This window comes from Mauremys mutica, chromosome 2 (assembly GCF_020497125.1).
Source record: "Mauremys mutica isolate MM-2020 ecotype Southern chromosome 2, ASM2049712v1, whole genome shotgun sequence".
NCBI classification, from domain to species: Eukaryota; Metazoa; Chordata; order Testudines; family Geoemydidae; genus Mauremys; species Mauremys mutica.
In genome coordinates, this window is record NC_059073.1 from 16,883,683 (window position 1) to 16,907,313 (window position 23,631).

Genomic DNA, 23,631 nt, shown 5'->3' on the forward strand with positions numbered 1-23,631 from the left:
TAAATTAATTACAGATCTGCAGTTTCTCACTGGAGTCTGTTTTTGAAGTTTTTGTTGTTGAAGAATTGCCACTTTTAAGTTGGTTATTGAGTGTCCAGAGAGACTGAAGTGTTCTCCAACTGGATACTGAATGTTATAATTCCTGATGTCAGATTTGTGTTCATTTATTCTTTAGCATAGAGACTGTCCAGTTTGGCCAATGTACATGGCAGAGGAGCATTGGGAATGGGCAATGGGGGATGGACCACTCAGTGATTACCTGTTCTGTTCATTCCCTCTGGGGCACCTGGCATTGGCCACTGTCAGAAGACAGGATACTGGGCTAGAGGGACCTTTGGTCTGACCAAGTATGACTGTTCTTCTGTTCTTCACATCTAGACTATATCTCAATTTTGCAGATGGCTTCTGCATAACATCTCTAAGATACAAATTTTCTTATCCACCCACACACTTTTAAATTCTTGTCCAGGCTCTCATCATCTCAAATCTTGATTACTTTAACATCATTTTCTCTGGCTGTGACAAATGTAATCTTGCTGCACTCACATCAATTCAGTATCCTGCTGCAGAGATCATTCTCCTATCCATCTCTTTGACCATGGGCAAACCTCTCTTTGCATCCCTTCATCAGCTTCCTCTTCTTTCTCTCTTTAAACAAACTGCTTGTCTTCACTTTCAAGGCCCTTCAAGGCCTAATCCAACCGTATCTATCATGTCTCATTCACTATCAAAACCTTGCATCCGACGAAGTGGGTTTTCACCCACGAAAGCTCATGCTCCAAAATGTCTGTTAGTCTATAAGGTGCAACAGGACTCTTTGCTGCTTTTATCAAAACCTTGACTCTTACCTCTGATCAGCCTATGACATAGGTTTCCACTGCCTCCTTATTAATTTTTCAAAAAAGCTGAGTTGTGCTTTCTCTGATTCCACCCCACACCTTTGGGAAGAACTCCTAGTCCAGTGACTCTCAACCTTTCCAGACTACCGTACCCCTTTCAGGAGTCTGATTTGTCTTGTGAACCCCCAAATTTCACCTCACTTAAAAAGGACTCGCTTACAAAATCAGACATAAAAATACAAAAGTGTCACAGAACACTATTACTGAAAAATTGCTTACTTTCTCATTTTTACTTTATAATTGTAAAATACATCAATTGGAATATAAATATTTCATTTACATTTCAGTGTATAGTATATAGAGCAGTATAAACAAATCACTATCTGTATGAAATTTTAGTTTGTACTGACTTCGCTAGTGCTTTTTATGTAGCCTGTTGTAAAACTAGGCAAATATCTAGATGAGTTGATGTACTCCTTGGAAGACCTCTGTGTACCCCCAGGGGTTCACATACCCCTGGTTGAGAATCACTGTCCTAGTTAACACCTGCAGAGATACCTCATTATCCTCCTTCAAATTCTCCTTTGCCATGAGGCCTACAAAAATTTGTACAACTGTTAAACTGCTGCTATCACTGCTTATCATACTGACCAATACTGTCTCATTGTTCCCTTGTATTCCCATCTATCTGTCTATATCCATCTGTTGTCTCTTGTCTTAGATTGTAAACTCTTTGGGGTAGGAACCATCATTTTTGTTCTGTGCTTGTACAGCACTTAGCACAATGGGGTCCTGGTCAATGACCCCATTATTATTTGTCTAGTAATTCAACAAATAATAATATTTGTATAATCCTCATCATTCTAGTACCTGAGCACTTCATAATCATTAATGGATTTCTATCTTCACAACATCCCACTGGAAGAAGAGAAGTCCTTTTCCCTTGCCCAAAGTCACACAAAGCTTGCGTTAGGTGTTGGGGGGAAACCCAGACTTGAGTCTCAGCACAGCACCCTGTCAATTAAACCATCCTTCCTACTGAATGCAATTATAGAAGCTACCTTTAGGAAGGATTTGAAAAATGTACTCAATACATGGTAACTTGTAAACTAGAGCTGCTTCCCCAGTCCACTCCAGACAATGCTTACCCCTGGGGTCTTGTTCAATGACAACAAAACTACTGACTCCCTAGAAAGTAGCACTCCTGGAATATCTGGTTTAAGCAAAATGTCAAACAGAAAAAAAAAATCAGACACTTACACAGAACAACCCTGATGTCCAAGCCTTCTCCTCAGGCATGGTTAACCACTGAGTTTCAGATTCTCCATAAGCACCTACAACAGGTCTGGCTCTTCCCCTTACTGGAAAGATCCACCAGCAACCCCTTTCGTTCTCCATGTGTTCTCTGTAGAAAGGCCCACAAGCAGCTACTACTCCCTTCATGCCAGAGCAAAGCTGAACCCTGAACCTCACTTAAAAGGGCCAGCATGCCTTATGACATATCTAAAATGAAATACATCTGTTTCACCTCTTCCCTGCAATTAAACAGAGAAACAGCCATGTACTTTTTAATATGAACTGTATTTTATTGGCATGTTTTTTGAAAATTTATCAAATAGCAGTTGATTGACAATGTAATTAATACTAGATCTGACTGAACAACAGAGAGAAATATCTGGTAAATGTACTCAATGCATTTCAAAAGTTGTAGAACAACATAATTGCCAAATAGTATCTAACTATGAATTAAATAATTCAGACATTATTCAAATATCAGAGAAAAAATCATTTACATTTTTGCTGAATATTATTTGACAAGCCCTATTACATTTCTTTTGATTTTGTTATACCTGCCCTTTCTTCTTAGCTTCATCTCCAGTCTGCACGTGATCATAGCTATTCATGGACCTACACACTGGGGCTGTACATTTTACCAGATACTTAATAGCCAAGACCAATTCTAGGCATGGGCAAGCAAAGCAGTCACCCTGGGTGCCTTCTTCCAAGTGGCACTGTACTGCTCAGCTGTTTTTCTTTTGTTTTCTGGGGGCTGGTGCCATACTGATTAGCCAGCTTACCCCCTCCCCTTGGCCATTCAATGGAGGGAACACAAGGTCAACGTGAAAACATCTTCTGTCCTGGCTTGCAAAATGGCTAGGGCCACTCCTGAGGAGAACTAAACCTAACAGTCACAGACTTATATGAATGACGAGAGAACCCTCACAGTCCAGTGGCAATGCAATCGTTAGAACAGGGAGTGTGCTGTATTTGCTATGAAGGTGCTGTCCCTAGACTGCTCATGAGCACATTCTTTAATACCAACCTCCGGGAATTTGATAAACTTGAAGAAGTCCACTAGAGACTTGTGGCTAAGAAGCAGCATTCCATCTTTTGCTCTTCTAGAACTTCCCAGCGGCGGCAAGGAAAGTTCTCCATTACTGGGATCTCCATTATTCTACTTCTTCCATTTCTGAGCAGTGAATCACCTCCTTTAGTATAGGTGCAGCCTGTCTCCTCGGTATGCTCAGCTAGCTCTGCAGGCTCCACTCCCTCCCTACTCCCTTTGTCATGCTCTACAACCTCTGGGAGCACACAAAGGGTAAGACCCCTGCTGCCTCTTGAATTCAAGGACTATGTGATTGTTGCCAAAAGTTTTCAATAAAAAGTTACATTTTAAAACTATAATGTTGAATGTTCATTAAGAAGAATATTAGAAGCTAATATACTGAATATTTGTCCGTTATTTTTTTAAAATAAAAACAGAAAATATGTTATATTGGTAATCCCATTTGCAAATAGCCATAAAATAATGTCAGGAAGGTAAATTAGCCATGTTAGAATAAGGTACATTTTATTTGGAATTAGTATGCAAATACCACTAATGAGTCTCTGGAAATACATACTTAATTTCAACAACTGCAATTATCATCAATAACTATTTATTTGTTCTCTAACTGAAGCTGATAGTTGATCAACTCTCAAGTGTATGAATTACAGTAGAAAAAAACTAAATTAAATTCTCACAAATAAAATTAGAATACTTTACCAGAAATATAAGATGTTTTCTACATATTTGTTATTTACTCTAATGCTGAGGATATTTGCCTGAATTTATTTAAATACATCTCCTATTAACTAAAGAGACAAGAAAAACCTAAAAAGTAGGGCTGTTGATTAACCGCAGTCAACTCACACGATTAACTAAAAAAAAGTAATACAGATAAAAAAAATAATCGATATTAATCACAGTTTTAATCGCACTGTGCTATAGAATACCAATTGAAATTTATAAAATATTTTTGGATTTTTTTTTACATTTTCAAGTATATTGGTTTATATTACAACACAGAATACAAAGTGTATAGTACTCACGATCATTTTTACAGTGTAAATATTTATAACAAAAAAAATAAAAAGAAATAGTATTTTTCAGTTCACCTCATACAAGTACCATAGTTCAATCTCTTTATCGTGAAAGTGTAACTTACAAATGTAATTATTTTTGTTACATAACTGCACTCAAAAACAAAACAATATAAAACTTTAGAGTCTACAAGTCCACTTAGTCCTGCTTCTTGTTCAGCCAATCGCTAAGACAAACAAGTTTGTTTACATTTACAGGAGATAATGTTGCCCGCTTCTTATTTACGTCACCAGAAAGTGAGAAAAGGCGTTTGCATGGCACTTGTGTAGCCGGCGTTGCAAGGTATTCATGTGCCAGATATGCTAAACATTCGTATACCCCTTCATGCTTCGGCCACCATTTCAGAGGTGCTTCCATGCTTCCATGCTGACGATGCTCGTTAAAAAATTGTGTAAATTAAATTTTTTACCGTACTCCTTGGGGGAGAATGGTATGTTTCCTGCTCTGTTTTACCCACATTCTGCCACATATTTCATATTATAGCAGTCTCGGATGATGACCCAGCACATGTTGCTTGTTTTAAGAATACTTTCTCTGCAGATTTGACAAAATGCAAAGAAGGTACCAATGTGAGATTTCTAAAGACAGCTACAGTACTCGACCCAAGGTTTAAGACTCTGAAGTGCCTTCCAAAATCTGAGAGGGATGAGGTGGGGAGCATGCTTTCAGAAGTCTAAAAAGAGCAATGCTCCGATGTGGAAACTACAGAACCCGAACCACCAAAAAAGAAAATGAACCTTCTGCTGGTAGGCTCTAAAGTTTTACATTGTTTTATTTTTGAATGCAGTTGTTTTTTGTACATAATTTTACATGTGTAAGTTCAACTTTCATGGTAAAGTGATTGCATTACAGTACTTGTATAAGGTGAATTTAAAAATATTATTTCTTGTTTTTTACAGTGCAAATAATTGTAATAAAAATAAATATAAAGTGAGTACTGTACACTTAGTATTTGGTGTTGTAATTGAAATCTATATATTTGAAAATGTAGAAAACATCCAAAAATATTTAAACAATGGTATTCTATTATTGTTTAACAACATGATTAATCACGATTAATGTATTTAATTGCTTGACAGTCTTACCAAAAAGGCATTTCAGATTTCAGCATAGTATGTTTGTCACTGAATAAAAATTACAGAACATTAGTATTACATGTCTGTATTACTCCTGAAACCACTGTTAATGCTGAAATGTCATCCTTAGCTTTTGTACCGAGCTATTGCAGTACCTTACATCTGATCATATACTGTTCTAAGAGTCTTGTAATTACTAGTCACAACATGAGTCCAATAGATTTACCTAATTTTCCTTAGTTCTGCAAATTCAACCAGACCTTCAACATTACTTTTAAAAGGTTTTTCTTTATGTTTGTGGTTGTTTAACTATTAGGTTGACCCAGTGGTACAACTTTTAGAGGCTGACTAAAAAATGACTCCTCTTAAACTCATTTTAGGATGAATGTTGTATTTTTAAGGGGTTTTATTTCCTTGGGATATGTTTTTTAGTTACTGACTCAAGTTTAAAGGCAAATTTTATTAAAGTTCACTGTCTTCTTTATAAAAGCAGCAAAGAGTCCTGTGGCACCTTATAGACTATCAGACATAAGTTCGTCTATAAGGTGCTACAGGACTCTTTGCTGCTTTTACAGATCCAGACTAACACGGCTACCCCTCTGATACTTGTCTTCTCTATTTAATTTGCACTCAGGAACGAGGAGGTTACTTACCTGTAACTAGAGGTTTTTTGAGATGTGTGGTCCCTATCCATATTCCACTGACTGTTTTACGCATGCACATGATGCATCCGAAGTTGGAGATTTTGAAAGTAATACTGTCTGTTAGTCTACGCATGCGCCCTTGGCTCACCTCAGGGTTTCGACCGACCAACAATGTCTCGAGTTCCTTCGCCACTGCAAATCCAACAGACCTGCAGCAGAGAGGAAGGAGGGCAGGAAGTGGAATACAGATAGGGACCACATAGCTTGAAGAACCTCCAATTACAGGTGGGTAACCACCTCTTATTATCTGAGTGATGTATTCCACTGAAGGTGATTAACAGGCAGTACCTCAGTAGAGAGAGGGTACGAGGATGAAGATGGAATGGTTGAGCAGAGGACTGTTGCGCTGAAGGAGGCACCCACTACTGAGACATAATGCATAGCAAAGGTATGTACTGAACTCCATGTGGCCACTCTACATATGTCCCAGATGGTCCAAGCCTAGGCTCTTGTAGAATGGGTCCACACCCAGAGGGTTACAGCAATCCCAATAACTGATGGAGTGTAAAATGCATCCTGAAATCCACTTGGAGAGTCTCTGTGTAGAGGTTGCCTAACCTATAACTCTTTCAGCTACTACAACAAACAGTCAAGGAGATTTCCTGATCAGTCGCAGGTAGAAGGACAAGGCCCGATGGACATTGAGGGAGTGGAGTCGTCGTTCCTATTCCGAGGCATCTGGCTTTGGAAAGAAAGCAGGTAAGTGAATGGGCTGATTGAGATCATACTGGGAGACAACCTTTGGCAGAAATTTCAGATGCAGGTGCAAGGAGACTATCTTTATGGAAAGTGGTGAAAGAAAGGTCCACCATCATGGCCCCAGGTTCATCTACCCTTCTCTCCGAAGTGACAACAAAAAGGAAGGTGACTTTCATTGAAAAGAGGGACAGAGAGCACAAAGTCAAGCTTGAATGATGGATTTTGTTAATGCTGAGAGAAAAAGATAGAGGTCTCACTGGGGAGCGATGGGTCAACGGGTGGAAAGGTTCTGATGAGGCCTTTCCAAAACCTAGCAATCAGTGTATGTGTAAAGACAGAATGTCCTTCTGGGGAGGAGGGAGGTAGAAGGTGCTAATTGTTGCCAGCTGCACCTTAAGAGAGTACAGGACTAGAACCGATGTCTTCAAAGACAGGAGGTAGTCTTAAAGGAGGAGAATCTCCATTGCTTCTGGAGAAAACTCCTTCTGTTGGACCCAGGAGACTAAGTGTTTCCATTTGGCCCAGTAGGAACGCCTTTTGGACTCTTTCCCGCTGCTCAAGAGATTGTTTTGTACTTCTGACAAACATGCCTGTTCTAGAGAAGATGCCCATCCAAATACCATGCTCTGAAGTGAAGCATCTGGGCTTTGGGATAGATCCTGCCATTGTGCTGCATCAGTAGCTTTTGGAAAGTAGGGATGGGAATTGGGGGATGGGTGGGACATACAGAGGAGTTTGGGAAACCAGAACTTTCTGGGCCAGCAGGGGGCAATCAGGATGACTGTTGCTCTTGTGGAGTACTCAAGGCAGGAGTGGAAGAGGATGACATCACATCCAAAAGGACACTAATAGTTATGACCTGGACCATGCGGGACTGAGAAGGAACTGGAGACACGGTCGGTTCGTCCCACCCTTTATCACCTCAGGTGAAACCATGAAGTGAGCCAAGGGTGCATGCATGGATCAACAGTCACTACTACTTTCAAAATCTCCAGTTCTGCGTGCATGTGTAAACCCTCAGTGGAATACAATAAAGACCATCACATGAAGAAGAACATGTTCTTAAATAAAACCATATAAGCTGGATACAGGATTGTCATTTAACACCCATCACACTGCATCATATGTGAAAGTGTGACATATAGGAAGAAACTAGCATCTTCATTATTATCTTAATTGAAAAGAAACCTCTTCTGGGAACCATTTTTGCGGGACCCTTATTCTTTACATATTATTTCTTGATTATATTTCCTATTTTCTTTTACTAGATTTGAAGGATAATGAAAAAATGGGGAAAAGTATTACTTTCAAAATTGGTTTGAAGGTCACAGACTAGTTCTTCTCATTTATACAATTCAGTAACTTTTTAAACTGATATCATCATTAAACATATTAAAGAGGAAGAGTGGGATTTTTTGTACAAAATATTGAAAGACGGCTACAATATGGATTCTAAGTAGTATTCAAAGTACAAAGTATTCAAGTACTATTAATTATACGAACAATAGAAAGCAAAAAGATCCTTATTCGGATACGGACACAAAAAGAAGGAATAGTACTATATAGAGACTTATTTTTATACTTATTGCTTTTTCCCCCACTGTTTGTACGAAGAGTATTTCTAACACTTTGAAAGACATTCTGAGTAAATATAGTCTCTCAGCACCATGTTACACTGTTTACTAGGGTTAGAGATGAAGTAAAATTAGGTCCATCTCAGTCTATGTTTCATCAGCTGAAAAGCGTATTTTCATTGCCATGGAGCAGCAAAAAAGGGGAAAGATGCACTTTTCTTTTGTTCCCATTCTTCTCAGCTTCTTTATGCACTAGAGGATAAACTGATTTGTCTGAAGTATTTGCTTCTTACCAATGAGATTTTTCCATGCATTTAAGATTACCTTCATCTTTTTCTCCTGTTTTATTTAGTCTCTTGGAGGAATTTAGCCCTTTTCTAATTGGGGCAGATAGCTTTGGTAACTACTCTGATTTTCTTGAAACACTTTATTTGATAGGATCAATTCCTGATATGTATTGCTCTTCCTTTTTTAAATCTGCACTGTCTCTTTTTAGAAACTGTTCTCAGCAAGAATCTGCCACTAGGAACATATAGACTGGATAAAGAATATTCTACCCATACAGTGAGGGAAATGAAATTAATAAATTCAACCTAAACATCCCCTTCTGTTTCAACTGGCTGCAATATATGCAAACTGTCTACTTAGGAGGGAAAGTCCAAATTTTTACAATTTACTTCTTCTGTACCACAAAAAAATCCATTTATTCCAATGAATTAAAAGTATACCCTATTTATCCCCCTTCAAATATCCCTATTAATAGTTCTCAATTGTTGACACCTATTACTATGTACTATTTACTTCCAGGCCTAAACTGTTGCGCATTACTGAACCGTACGGTTAAACCATTATAGATTAAATTTATAACTGAGATCTCAGAACAGCATCTCCTGATATCACAAGATGCTATTTTCATGAGAAATAATAGCAAAGATGCACTAACTTTTAATATAACCATTGAAATCCCATTATGGGAATAAAATATGGACAGCCATTGTTAAACTATTACCAGCTGCCACGGCATTATTACAAACAGCTTTAAGCCAGAAGTTTTGTCAATGTGTTCTATTTAATATTATGAATTATATTCATAATAGTCAAACCTTGTTTAATTAATTCAAAGAGGCATATTCGCTCCCAGAGCACTAAGAGGGATAAATCCTTCCCTGCATAATTTCTAATGCATGTCAGTTCAAATGAGTCTAAGATTATCTGGCACCCAGGGGCTCTTCAAATAGTTCCTTATCCAATTAATGCCCATAGTTCAAAACATCCAAACCTACAAAGCCATTCTACCTTGCCCACACTCTGGAATTGCTGCCACTTGTGCAGTTTCTAGCTGAAAATCAGTATGTCTTACATGTTCATGTTACAAGGGTGTTCACGCCCGATACATGGAAATGGTAAATTCTCCATGTCTTGACATCTTTACATTAAGAATAAATGCCTTTCTGGAAAAAGATATGCTTTAGTCAAATAAAATATTGAGCTCAATACAGGGGTAACTGGGTGAAATGTAATGGCTTGGGATTTACAGAAGGTCAGACTACATGATCTAATGGTCTATTCTGATATCATACTCTGTGATCTATATGTAGAGTCCTCTCACAGCCCTGGATATCTCTAATTTATCATCTTCAAGAAGCACAGCACATTCTTCAGATGTCGTTTTCAACTGTGCTCTCAGATTTCAAAAAGAAACACAGCCACCTTACCGTTAGTAGCCAAAACTTCTGGGGCCACAACCTACCAGAAGCCCGCTGAAGAAAGGGAGACTTACCACACCTAGGGGACAATTCATTTGAGTTCCTTTTTTGTGTTTGTTGACAACACTTAAACATCATTTATATAACAGACAATACTTATAACCAGCCTGTTAACTAAACTTACTAACAACGTTTGTTTAATTTCTGAGGAGTCTTGCATTGTTGCTTGGACTTGTGGGTCTCCTTTGAAATATCAGTACTACTGTCAGGGGGCAGTGAGTCCATTTGCTCCAGCAGTGTTATGTCCTGGGGACAGATGTCAGAGACCAGAGGCCAAGTGATGGCAAAGGCCTGGGATGGTCCCTAGGGCCAATCTGGGCAACGAAAATGGTGTGAAAACTCCTTAGACATTTTGTGTTTACCTACACCAAGGAAGGAGATTCACCCCTCTTTCTGAAACAATCTAGTTGATCGGACTTATTCAATCATTTTCAGGTAAAATTTAAGGGCTCAGACCAGCTGAGATGAATGCAGGATCATTTCTTTGTCACATTTTGGTTTGAGGCAGGAAAAAGCCAGGGATACTACTTGATTAATGTGAAGGCTAGAAGTTTTCCTTGGAACAAACTTTAGGCAGAAATCTCAGGACCACTTTGTCAAGGTGAAAGTAAATTAATGGAAATTGGCAATAAACAGTTGATTTCTCCTACTATTTCTAGTAGAGGTAACTCCAATGAAAAAATGCCAACACGGATGAAAGAAAATTTAAGGTAGCAGTTATCAAGTTTCATAATTCTTAAAGACATTCTTCTGCTGTGTTTTTTTAACCTAAGAAATATTAGAAATACTCCCAGATATTTTCTGGATAAACTCTTATATATCTCAGAGCAAGCTTACTGTAAGTTATCTGATCTTATCTTACAGGGAAGGGGTGTTCAATATACTCAGCAGCCTCCTTTACTGAAACTCTCAGTTACTGAAGTTAAAGAATTGCTAAAGTTTCATTTAGTGAAATTAAAAATCTCTTCCCCACAAATTCCATCTCATCCCTTGTTGCAGAAGGTTGGTAGTGAGGCACGAGACTGGCGCTCGGGGGATATGAGTTCTGATACAAATTTTCAGACTTCCTTTGGGCAAGTGGTTTGATTTCTCTCTGCCTCAGTTCCCTATCTACAAAATAGGAATAAAAAAGCCTTAACTCACAGGCATTTTGTGAAAATAAATGAATAAATTGAGAGTGGTGATGGATGCCATTGTTTGACTTTCTCCAATCATTACAGACTTCCTGGACAGATAAGACTTTACTATCTCATAAATGTAAACTTTCAGGGGAAAATCATAACATGGTTTAAAATTAGTCCCATTTACATCAAAGAAGCACAAGCTTCTCACACGGGCACTCACCACTGTACAGAAACAGGACCCAGCACACATAGAAGAGGACGACGATGGGTACTTGGACCCAGTAGGCAGCATCCTGGAGCTGCCAGTTCAGTCTGGGGGAGGCACTGAGTGAACTGGCATAGCTTTGGAAGGACAGAATATCCCTCCCCCAAGACAGGCTGAGCAGAGCAAGCCCTCTCAGTGCTCGCAGAAATTGAGGGTGGGGAGCAATGCCCCCAAAACTACCCCCATGGCTGGTGTGGGTTGATGATCCAGTGCCTCCCTCCACCCTGGCAACCCTACAGTGTGTCACTGCAGTGTGGGAGCTCCTCCCCCACCACAGTGAGCTGCTTCACCTTCCCTGCTGGCAGTGAGCACTCCAGCAGGGCTCCATGGTGCCGTCTCCCTCCTCAGCTGGCTCCACCCGCACCAGGACCTGGAAGCAGCAAACTTTGATTATTTTTTTAAGCACACAGCTGAGCTCTAATTGGGCCACAAGCAGCCCTCAGGCCACATGTTGAGAACCACCGCCATTCACAGAAGTAAAATCACCTCCTTATTCTTACTTGCTACTTTCATGTTTATACATCCAAGGATCACATTATCCTTCTTTCCCCAAAGTTTATGTTTAATTGCTTGTCCATTATAATCCCTAAATCCTTTTTAAAGTCACTGCTTTTCAGGATACAGACATTCCATTTTGTAGCTATGGCCTGAATTCCATGTTCCCAGATGTATTACTTTGTATTTACTTGTATTAAAATGCATTTAGTTTGAATGGCCCACAGTTTACCAAGCAATATAGATCACTCTCTATTATCATCATTTACCACTCCAGTAACAGGCATATAGTTATCTGAGTCGTCCAACCTGCCTTTTTTGAATATAGACACAACATTAGCACATTTCCAGTCTTCTGAAAATTGCCAGCATTCCAAGATTTATTGAAAACTTCAGGAGGCCAGAAATCCTCAGCCAACTCTTTTAGGACTTTTGGATGCAAGTTATACGGGTCTGCTGCTGAGGATTTTAAAACATTTATTGCTAGTAAATATTATTTAACATGCTCTTACTAACGGACTAGAAAAATATTTCATCATCCTCACATACGTACATCATCCTGCTTATTTCCAAAAAGAAACCAGACATATTTATTGACCATATGTCTTTTCTGCAATATTCAAAATTTTACCACTCCCATCTAATAATGGGCCTATGTTACGCCTAGGATTTCTTTTGTCCTGATATACTTAAAAAAACCCATATTGTACTTAGCCCTGCTAGTCATTGATTTTCCCCTTTTGTCTTTAGCTTCCCTTATCAGTTTTCTACATTTCATAACTTCCAATTTATACTGATTGCTCTCTATTTCTCTCCCCCCCAGTTTTACAATACATATATATTTCTAATTGCTGACTTTGTTTCACTATTGAACCAGGATGGGCTTTTAGCTAACTTTGTTCTCTTTCTTGATGGCTTTTGGCTATCCAATTAACTCTTCTTAAAGAGCTCCCAATTTTCATTCACATTTTTGTCTGTGGTCTCTCATCCAATCAATTTTGCTCATAGATTTTCTTAACTTTGGTATCTCTGTGCTGTTAAGAATTAAAAATAAAGAAAGACTAGTGTTGGTCATTTAAGTTTCTTTCTCAATTTCTTCCACTGGCAGGAAAAGTTAAAAACATGAATTGTTTTAAATATATACACTGGGTATTGCTTGGCAGAAAAGGAAGACTGAAGAAGTGACTTTACATTTGGATTTAAAAAAATGTTATGGTTTTGACCTTTGTGCTTAGACTGAGTGTGTGAGGTGGAGACAGGAGAGGCATAGGTTCAGACTTTCCTGAAGGCCTTGTAAGTAGGCTCCCTGGTCCAGTACTAGAAGGTAAAATTTTAGAGAGCACGCTGTCAGGCAGGTAAGGAAACCAGTGACAGGAACAGGAGCATCCTTGGAAAAAGGTGGAACAGCAAGAAGTGTTCCATGTGAAAGGTTTTACTTTTTATGGGGGGATCCTGTCAGCAGTTTGTGGGGACGTTCTCTGTTTACTTGAAGGTGATGGTACCACACTTTACTAGACTTAGCAGCTGATTGCATGTTGAACTGGAGGTCTCGCCTCACATAATTCAGGCACAAAATATGCCATAGCTGGAAGCAGGCAAATGTAGAAATTAGCTGGCAAAAACCCTCTTAATTCAACATTTTACATTTTGTTTCTTCCATCTGCTGAACTAAAAAGAAGGTTCTTTGGAGGAAGGCTATACAATAGCTCCTTTCTGATGTGGAATGGATACTGGTTCTCCTACCGTTAGGAGCAGCAATCCCTTTTGGAAAGAGACTTTTCTTCTTTGGTCATCTCCTTGTCAATCATAGGTGGAAGCATCTCCCTTAGTAAAGATTGTGTGACTTATTCATGGTAAAAATACCATGAACCATATCACTGCCCCCAATACCTGCACAGCCCAATGGTACAATTACATGACAATAGTATTTTCAAATATAGAACTCTTTTCCTACAACCCTTATATACATGAATATAGCATTTTGTAATACTTTTTATCAACTTGTATACCTAAATAACATTCATTTTTATAAGTGTACAATATATCTTTAGTGATTTATACTTACATGATAGATTCCGTTTTTTTAAAAATGGTATGGCTTTAGTGATTTCCTTTCTAAAAAAAACAATGTTTCCCTTCCATAGGCACAGATAGAAATCTTATTTTTGTAGTGGGTCAGAAACTGAACCTCAGAGAAATGTAACTATAGAGGTGGCATTTAGTAAATATATTAATATTTAATTCTCTCATCACATTTCTACAGCAACATTGACATCTTAGCACCTTGCTATCCACGTGCCAAAAACAAGTAAGTAATTAGCACCTCTGCCTTCCCATTTTGTTTTGTTTTAAATACATGTCATTGCTGGAATAAAAACTATCAAAAAGGTGGCCTTCATTTTGAGCTGAACACAGTTAGGCTCATACTCAATCCCTCATCCTCTGGTAACTGCAATAAAGCCTTAGAGAACACACTGTCTTACAGCTCCTGAATCTTATCTCTCAAGCTTCAACATCCCTATGGAGTACACTGCCTCAGTGGATTGTGGACAAAAAGGCAGTCTTTATAATTTCCAATTAATTCAGAGTATTATAGATTAGGATTGGGAGTTTAAATTTGGTCTGAAAATTAATGAGCAATTTGTGAGCACATTATAGGAGTGACAAGATCCTATGTCAATTATGACTGAGGCAGGCTGCAGCATTCTAAACTAGCTGTAGAATTTGTGTGACTGTTATATTTAGCCCCAGACCAAGTTGCAATAATGAAGCCTTGAGGACCCCAGCCTGCACACAAAGGTAAGTAACAGGGTTTTAATAAGATATATGAATAGAGATTCTGATCTATATTAATTGGAAACTTGTGTCATTTTCCCAAATAAGCTATCCCAAAACATAAGGAGACTATAAGGAGGGCTAAGAAAAGGCATTATATGGGGTGAAAAGATTTGATAATAGCTGCATTCTTAGATGCCACAATTCTAGGAATTTTCTGTAGTAGGACCAACATAACTCCTGCAAGCACATAATTCCATCAAGGAATTGGAGCCACTGAATTGTAGGTGGATAATTTTGGAGATTTTCTATATGATATTAATACTCCAAAGGAGGAAAAAAGATATAAAAATTGGAAGTCACAATGTTTCTTCCTATACCACAATTGCACAAAAGTTACTGTATGCTCGTCCACCTTTAAGCAAGTAGTTGAAATGACGACTTATATTTTCCAGGGGAATATGAGTCAGAATAGTTTCTTGTGGTCTTGTATGAGATCCTCAAAATCCAATTAAATATTCTACTGTAACTCCCATCAATTGCTTGCATGAATTCCTGAAGTATTACAATTTTGACTGCAAATTTGATCAAAATAAGTAGAAAGAAACCAAATGGCTAAATGGATTAGCATTGGTGGGTACAAGCATTCAACATAGGTGAAATTACTCAACCCCACCGGAAAACCAGGTGAGTCACAAAAACAATTCCCTTAGCAACAATTTCAAGAGCTTTAAAAAAAAAGAATCACGGCAACAGGTAAATTAAGAACATAAGAACATAAGAATGGCCGTACCGGGTCAGACCAAAGGTCCATCTAGCCCAGTATCTGTCTACCGACAGTGGCCAATGCCAGGTGCCGCAGAGGGAATGAACCTAACAGGCAATGATCAAATGATCTTTCTCCTGCCATCCATCTCCATCCTCTGCTGAACAGAGGCTAGGGACACCATTCTTTACCCATCCTGGCTAATAGCCATTTATGGACTTAGCCACCATGAATTTATCCAGTTCCCTTTTAAACATTGTTATGGTCCTAGCCTTCACAACCTCCTCAGGTAAGGAGTTCCACTCACTCAGGTAAATTGAGAAGTAATGTCCAGTAAAGTTATATTTTTCCCATATTTTTGGGGTAGGAAATTCATCAGCAAGCTATTTAATACTGAAGAGTCATGTTTTAAGTTTAAAATAAGCTAATTACTGTACACTTGGGGGGAAAAAATGTGGTTTTCAGGTTTGCAAGAGGCCCTTGGAGAGAGACTCTAGCTAGAGTCCATGAGACTATCAACATTACTCACTACACACTTATAAAAATTGTTTCTGCAATTTATATGATCATTGACAATGCATGCATTTTTAAATAAGAAGATACCGAAAATCATATTGATTCCAAGGGAGATGTTACAATTAGAGCCTGCGCAGATAGAAAATTTGTATTCACATCTGAGCTGCAAAAATGATCTGTGGATATCTGCAGATGTACAGGGCTTTAAATATAAAATTTGGATCCACATCCATCTGCAATCTGCAAAAATGGTCCACTGATATCTGCATCTGTGGATATCTGCAGATATAAAGCAGACATCTGAGGATTTGCAGGGCTCTAGTTACAATCACATGAATTAATACAACTGTAGGGAGGTGACACTGGCCCACTCACTGTTGAATAATTTTTAAATTTTAGAGCTTGTTGGGTTCCTGCAGGTGGGTAGGTGTGGGGATAGAGGAAGGGAAGGAACAGCAGCATGGGAGATGGAAGAAGCTGAAGCAGCATCACAGTAGGAGAACGGCTGGATCTACATGCTAGCTAGTAGCATGCCAAAGTTAAACCGTTAAGATTCTTCCTCCCTCCTCTTCCCCAAAGAAATGACAGCTGAGACACCCACGATGACAGAGTCCCTTTGTCCCTTCCTTTCTGATGCATACTCAGAATAGATGTATAATATCTAAAGGGTAAGAGATGTTTAGCAATGTAAGCCCCACCACTTTGTAGTACTGCTTCTTTCCTCCTGTCATTACCAGGAAGGCAGAGAAACAAGGGGGGGACGGGGACAAGAAAAAGGAATTAGCACTAGATTCAAGATCAACGGAAGGAAGGAAAGTGAATACCTAAAAGCTCAAGTTGGGAAGGGAGGAAAACTCTTCTGTGACAATTAAGTCTTATTTTCTATTTCCTCTTTTTCTCCCTCAGGAGTAGGCAAACTTTCTGTACAAAGCCACAATAGGGAGGGAGGGATCTCCTTCTTTCATATATTATCTATCTGTCTGTCTACACACACACACACACACACAGTATAAAAACTTATATAGAATACACAAGAACAGAGGCAATATGACTGGGAGAGTCCTAGTTCTAAGCAAAGGAATGCCCTATGAAAAAAGTACTCTTGTCAAGAAAGTTACTAGGAACTTAACTGACATATATTTATGACAATCTAATGTTTGGCAATTTACAAGGGATAACAAATGTACTGTTCTCTATATTCTGAAACTTCTGTATAAAGTGTATACTGGAATTTTATATATGTAAGAAAAGGCACTTTTGACAAGCTATATTGTCTGCCAGATTTAGACTATAAAGTCCATAGGGAAAAAAAATAGATCTTCTTTTTAAGGACAGGTATTCTGTCATGTCCTTAAAATGAAACAGTGAATAAGGAGAGAGAATTCCACCATGTGGTGAAAATATAACAGGTGAAAACCCAATACTTTAACCTGTAAATAGGAAAATAAACATAACCAAAGGAATTGAAAAAAAGATTCTGGGCAGAAAGGTGTTTGTTATATCATATTACATAAAGAGGTTACTGGGGTTTGAGATCTTACATTATATCCACAATGGATTTAAAAGTATTGGAATTGTAATCTTCATGTCATTTATGAGGTATACGATTGATAGGTTTTTTTTTTTTTAAATCATTAACTTTTCTGCTTCTATGTTTTCTTAGAAATATCAGGAATGTAATTTTTTGTCTTCTCTGATTTTGTTGGAAGGCTTCTGGGAGATCTCAGGGATGCTTGTTTGTTTGCATCATTATTTATGAGGCTGGATGTTAAAGCCTTTAACAAAGGCTTCCTTAAATCAAAATGTTAGCCATTTCAAGTTAAACAGGTAGGCACACTCTCTCACACGCACAGGGTTTTTAGAAAGTCTGAGTAAAAGTCTCTTGCCCTCACAATTGTTCAATTTACATTCTCTTGATTACTGATATATTACCATTTCATTGGTTCTCAAGCCATCAGATGAGACAAGACTTCAATTTTTAACATAAAAAAACCACAACTTTAAAACAACAAACAAAAAAAAGGAACTCATTTCAGGGCTCCTTTATATCATACATCAAACAGGGAACAGAAGACACAAACCCCATTTTTTTCCTTGGCAGATCACCTTCAAGTTGAACTCAAACTCACAGGTATCTAGCAGACATTTAAACAGAATTGCATGGCTGTTATAAGAATTAAAAAAGATTGGGCGATTGCAAATTGGAAAGGATAGAAGCTTACAGAAAAAATGGTAACTAAAGATCTCTTAAGATTCAATACAAAACCAGAAACAAATTAGTCCAAGTTAATGATCAAATTCTGTATCACAGAAAAAGGTGTTCTAAGGTAAATGAAAAATTTCTCTCTAAATATTAGTAGAGTAGAAAAGTACATGACAGAACCAAAAGTCTTTGGGTACGTCTTCACTACCCACCATATCGGTGGGTAGCAATCGATTTCTCAGAGTTCGATATATCGCGTCTCATCTAGACGCGATATATCGAACTCCGAACGCGCTCCCGTCGACTCCGGAACTCCACCACTGCGAACAACGGTGGCGGAGTCGACGGGGGAGCCTCGGACGTCAATCCCGCACCGTGAGGACAGGTAAGTAATTCGAACTAAGGTACTTCGACTTCAGATACGCTATTCGCGTAGCTGAAGTTGCGTACCTTAGATCGAACCCCCCCTCAGTGTAGACCAGGCCTTTGTGATGAGAACTAAGTTTAGCGTGCACTTGTTAGAGGTGTCACTGAGAAAGTAAGAAATGTAAAGACAGACCCTGAGAAGTATAAATCTAAGTTTTCTACAAATAACCAAAATGATGTTTGCAGGAATTAGCACACAAAAACCTTTCAGATGCAAATATAAGTGGATCTAAATCTGAACACTATGGAACACCCATCAATAGATCGTATGGAGAAAAATTAGAGAAGCACATTAGCTGGAGAAAAAAAACAAAGATATAACCCAAACCAGGGGAAAATTCCTGATAACCAGAATAATATTGCAAGAAAGATCTACAGGATAACCAAGATGTTTGCAACTGGTACCTTAATTTTATAATAACAATTCAAATATATTTTATGGAAATAGAAATATCATTGTTAAGACTTCAGCAAAAACATGGGTTATCTAAGCCTTTATCAAAGGATTTTCATGCTAATACATTGATTGATTTATCTAAGATATACACTTAAAATATTGTAATGAAAATATTACGCATGCAAAATGGAGGGATGTAGAGGCTCCTTTCTTTAAAAAACAACCAAAAAAAGAATTAAGCACCATGGACTTCCTAATCTTGGTGAATAACATATACAATGCTAAGGAAGTGGGACGTCATGACAGTTTTATCACTGTTTGAATGATCTTAAAATTGAAAAGCAAAGTAGACCATATGTATCTTCCAACAGATAATTTAGGAAACTGTACAAAAGCAAATAATTCCTCCAATACAATAAGCCAGGACGGCAAAAAAAACTATAATCTTGAAGGAAAAAGGCTCTGATACAGAATATCACCATTCTAGATAATGTAAATGCTTAAAAATTGACAGACTCAATCTGCATTGTTAAATGAGATGAATAATTTGGTCATCTTTCCAGATTGTCTCAGTTCTCCAGACATTTTTCCTCCAAAAAAAATCTGTTTTCGTGTGTTAGGTTAGCCTCAGGACTGTATTTTGAACTTAATTTTGAAGCTAACCTGTGAGTTAGGATTTAGTGTAAATAAAAATGACAGATCTGGTAGAAGGAAAATGACTTAATTTACACAGTAGCAACAGTTTTCTCCATAGAAACTAAGATCTGTGTTATAATGTAAATGCCCGGCACTACTTTTTTTTACCCCCTCCATCACCCAACACACACTAGGGTTTCAAAGGACTTGGAGGAAAATATCCTGAGCTGTCACTTCTGTACTTCAAGAAATGGGTATGCAGAGGGTTGATAACAAAGGCATAAAACTGGTCTTGTAGCAGAGGAGAGCACTATAGAAGAGGAAGCATATTTCTCCCCTTCTCTCCATCTAACAAAAATGCTTGTTAAATACTCGAATTCAATCTGAAGGATTTGGACATGTGGCTTTTTTAGAAGTGAGAGATGGGTCCCAACCCAAACTCAAGCTTCAAAACACCTATGTGAACTTATATTTTTAGCTTCTGATCATGCCGAGTTATCACAATAATGTTAAAATTAAAAATTTAGTACATCTTATAAACCAGTTTAAGAGTTAAAGCAAATTAGTCTTAAATTCAGGACTCAACAAAGGGAAGCCAGACCATTAATTGTTTATCTAAGACATGTGTCCCCAAAAGCCAATATATAGCAGCTAAAACAACCAAAACATCAGAAGTATCACTGTGGGAGTAAAGATGCAAGACCACTTGTATCAGTGACTGCAGTTACTTTAAAAGGTAACTGAAGAAACTGAAGGAAGGAAGGAAGGAAGGAAGGATGACACACTGTGGTGTTGTGGGCTAATGAATGAGACGAGAAATCAGGAGGGCTGGACATTAAGCCTAGATGTGCCAATGAGCTCCTTTGCGACTTTTGGCAAGATTAACTTTTCTGTGCTTCAAAGAGTTTCTTATTTGTACACTGGGGAAAATGCATACACTATTCTTACCTAACAGCGTAATCAATTAATGTACTGATTACAAAACCCTTAGCATTTTATAACCCTTCCTATCTGAATATCTATCTATTAAGCACATTGTAACTAAGGCTTCTGTTTTTCAGGGTTTATTAGTTTAGTTGGGGGAGGGGGGCATTTTAGTAAATTTTGAGTTTTATGTAGGTGCCCAAAAATTGGGTGGGGGAGGGAAGAAATTGGGGCTCTCTCTTTGTATATACATTACTTATTACAGTAGTATATACCATAATAAGTAATCTCATTGTAAAATTTCCTAGTGCACTATAACATAATACTGTTTCAAACAACATTACTTTGAATCAGGATAGGGAACCTTTCATGCACACCATCAGGGCCTACTCAGATCAATTAATGTGTAACACATTAGTGTGGTTCAGAAATCAAACCCCCACACTCTGCAGTACAACTCAGTATACACAAATTACAAGTAACCATTTCCAGTGCTATACTGGCCTTCATTGGCTAAACACTTTTTTTTTTGGATAAGAGGCATTTTATTAGTAAAATGAAAAATCAGAAGTCCTATTTATAACTAAAACAAAACTTGATTGGTCCCTTATGTAACTGAACATCCAGGGTAACACTCCATATTGCAAAGTTATCTTTTCTCAACACAGGCATCATGTCACCCTTGCTAAGAGTTCACAAGACATATGCTGGCTAATTCAAACCACAACGTGTGTATATCAACATGTGTAATCAGGAAGGCCAAAGCACAGTTGGAGTTGCAGTTAGCAAGAGATGTGAAGGATAACAAGAAGGGTTTCTACAGGTATGTTAGCAACAAGATGATCAGGGAAAGTGTGGGACCCTTACTGAATGGAGGAGGCAACCTAGTGACAGATTACTTGGAAAAAGCTGAAGCACTTAATGATTTTTTTGCCTGAGTCTTCACAGATAAGGTCACCTTCCAGACTGCTGCACTGGGCAGCAAAGTATAAGGAGGAGGTGAGCAGCCCTCAGTGGTGAAAGAACAGGTTAAGGGCTATTTAGAAAAACTGGCAATGCACAAGTCCACGGGTCCGGATCTAATGCATCCAAGTGTGCTGAGGGAGTTGGCTTATGTGACTGCAGAGCCATTGGCCATTATCTCTGAAAACTTGTGGTGATCGGGGGAGGTCCAGGACAATTGGAAAAAGGCAAATATAGTGCCCATCTTTTAAAAAGGGAAGAAGGAGAATCTGAGGATTCTACAGACCAGTCAGCCTCATCTCAGTCCCTGGAAAATCATGGAGCAGGTCCTCAAAGAATCCATTTTGAAGCACTTGGAGGAGAGGAAGGTGATCGGGAACAGACAACATGGATTCACCAAGGACAAGTCATGCCTGACCAACCTGACTGCCTTCTATGATGAAAGAATTGGCTCTGTGGATATGGGGAAAGCAGTGGACGTGATATATCTTTACTTTAGCAAAGCTTTTGATATGGTCTCCTACGGTATTCTTGCCAGCAAGTTAAAAAAGTATGGATTGGATGAATGGACTCTAAAGTGGATAGAAAGCTGGCTAATTTGTCGGGCTCAGTGGGTAGTGATCAACGGCTCTATATCTAGTTGGCAGCCGGTATCAAGTGGAGTGCCCGAGGGATCAGTCCTGGGGCCGGTTTTGTTCAACATCTTCATTAATGATGTGGATGATGGGATGGATTGCACCTTCAGCAAGTTCACAGATGACACTAAACTGGGGGGAGAGGAAGATACGCTGGAAGGTAGGGATACAGTCCAGAGGGACCTAGACAAGTTGGAGGATTGGGCCAAAAGAAATCTGATTAGGTTCAGCAAGGACAAGTGCAGAGTCCTGCACTTAGGACGGAAGAATCCCATGCACTGCCACAGGCTGGGGACCTACTAGCTAAGCGGCAGTTCTGCAGAAAAGGACCTGGGGATCATAGATGCCAACTCCGTGGGTGCTCCGGAGCTGGAGCACAGATGGAGAAAAATTAGTGGGTGCTCTACACCCACCAGCAGCCAAGCACCCCTTATCTCCCACCCCTCCTTCTCCTTTTCCTCCTCCTCCTGCCCTGGTGAGGCCACATCTGGAGTATTGTGTCCAGTTTTGGGCCCACCTCTACAGAAAGGATGTGGACAAATTGGAGAGAATCCAGTGGAGGGTAATGAAAATGATCAATGGGCTGGGACACATGACTTATGAGGAGAGGCTAAGGGAACTGGGCTTATTTAGTCTGCAAAAGAGAAGAGTGAGGGGGGATTTGATAGCAGCCTTCAACTACCTGAAGGGGGGTTCCAAAGAGGATGGATTTAGATTGTTCTCAGTGGTGGCAGATGACAAAACAAGGAACAATGGTCTCAAGTTGTAGTGGGAGAAGTCTAGGCTGGATATTAGGAAAAACTATTTCACTAGGAGGGTGGTGAAGCACTGGAATGGGTTACCTAGGGAGATGGTGGAATCTCCATCCTTAGATGTTTTTAAGGCCTGGCTTGACAAACCCCTGGCTAGGATGATTTAGTTGGGGTTGGTCCTGCTTTGAGCAGGGGATTGGACTAGATGACCTCCTGAGGTTTCTTCCAATCCTAATCTTCTATGATTCTATGAACCAATGTGAATCTTGCTGCAGAACCGAGACAATTTCCTCACATTTTGGTACCCATGTAAATAGAAATCATATGGTAAAGAGTTGCTTTGCCATTCTTGTTTTTCTTACATAATACCTTGCCATACGCTCTGGAGAATCAGACTTGATTCAAGACTGAGCCGAAATGTACGTTTAAATAAAACGGTGCAGCATTTTGAGGTACCTACCTGGCCAAAGCAGGGACTGGTACTCCTCGTGCTCGTATTGGTGGTTTTCCACGTGCAACTGGAACTTCTGCATTTTCTGAACCACCATTCAAATATGTTAATTCTTGAAGCTGTGCCTGTCTGATTTCATCATTGTAGTCCTAGACAGAAGGGAGGAGGAGAAATCTATTCAACCAACACAGAAAAGACTTATCACAAGAACTGCTTCTAAA

General features: G+C 38.9%; 1 protein-coding gene across 2 annotated transcripts in view; it reads right to left on the bottom strand.

Moving 5' to 3' along the window:
• The window catches only part of KHDRBS3 (KH RNA binding domain containing, signal transduction associated 3), a 203,583-nt gene that overhangs the window by 68,788 nt on the left and 111,164 nt on the right, over positions 1-23,631 (bottom strand). For both annotated transcript variants that reach the window (XM_045007790.1, XR_006577443.1), the window contains exon 5: positions 23,420-23,559. In XM_045007790.1, the coding sequence (XP_044863725.1) occupies positions 23,420-23,559 (140 nt within the window). The remainder of the gene's footprint in view (positions 1-23,419; positions 23,560-23,631) is intronic.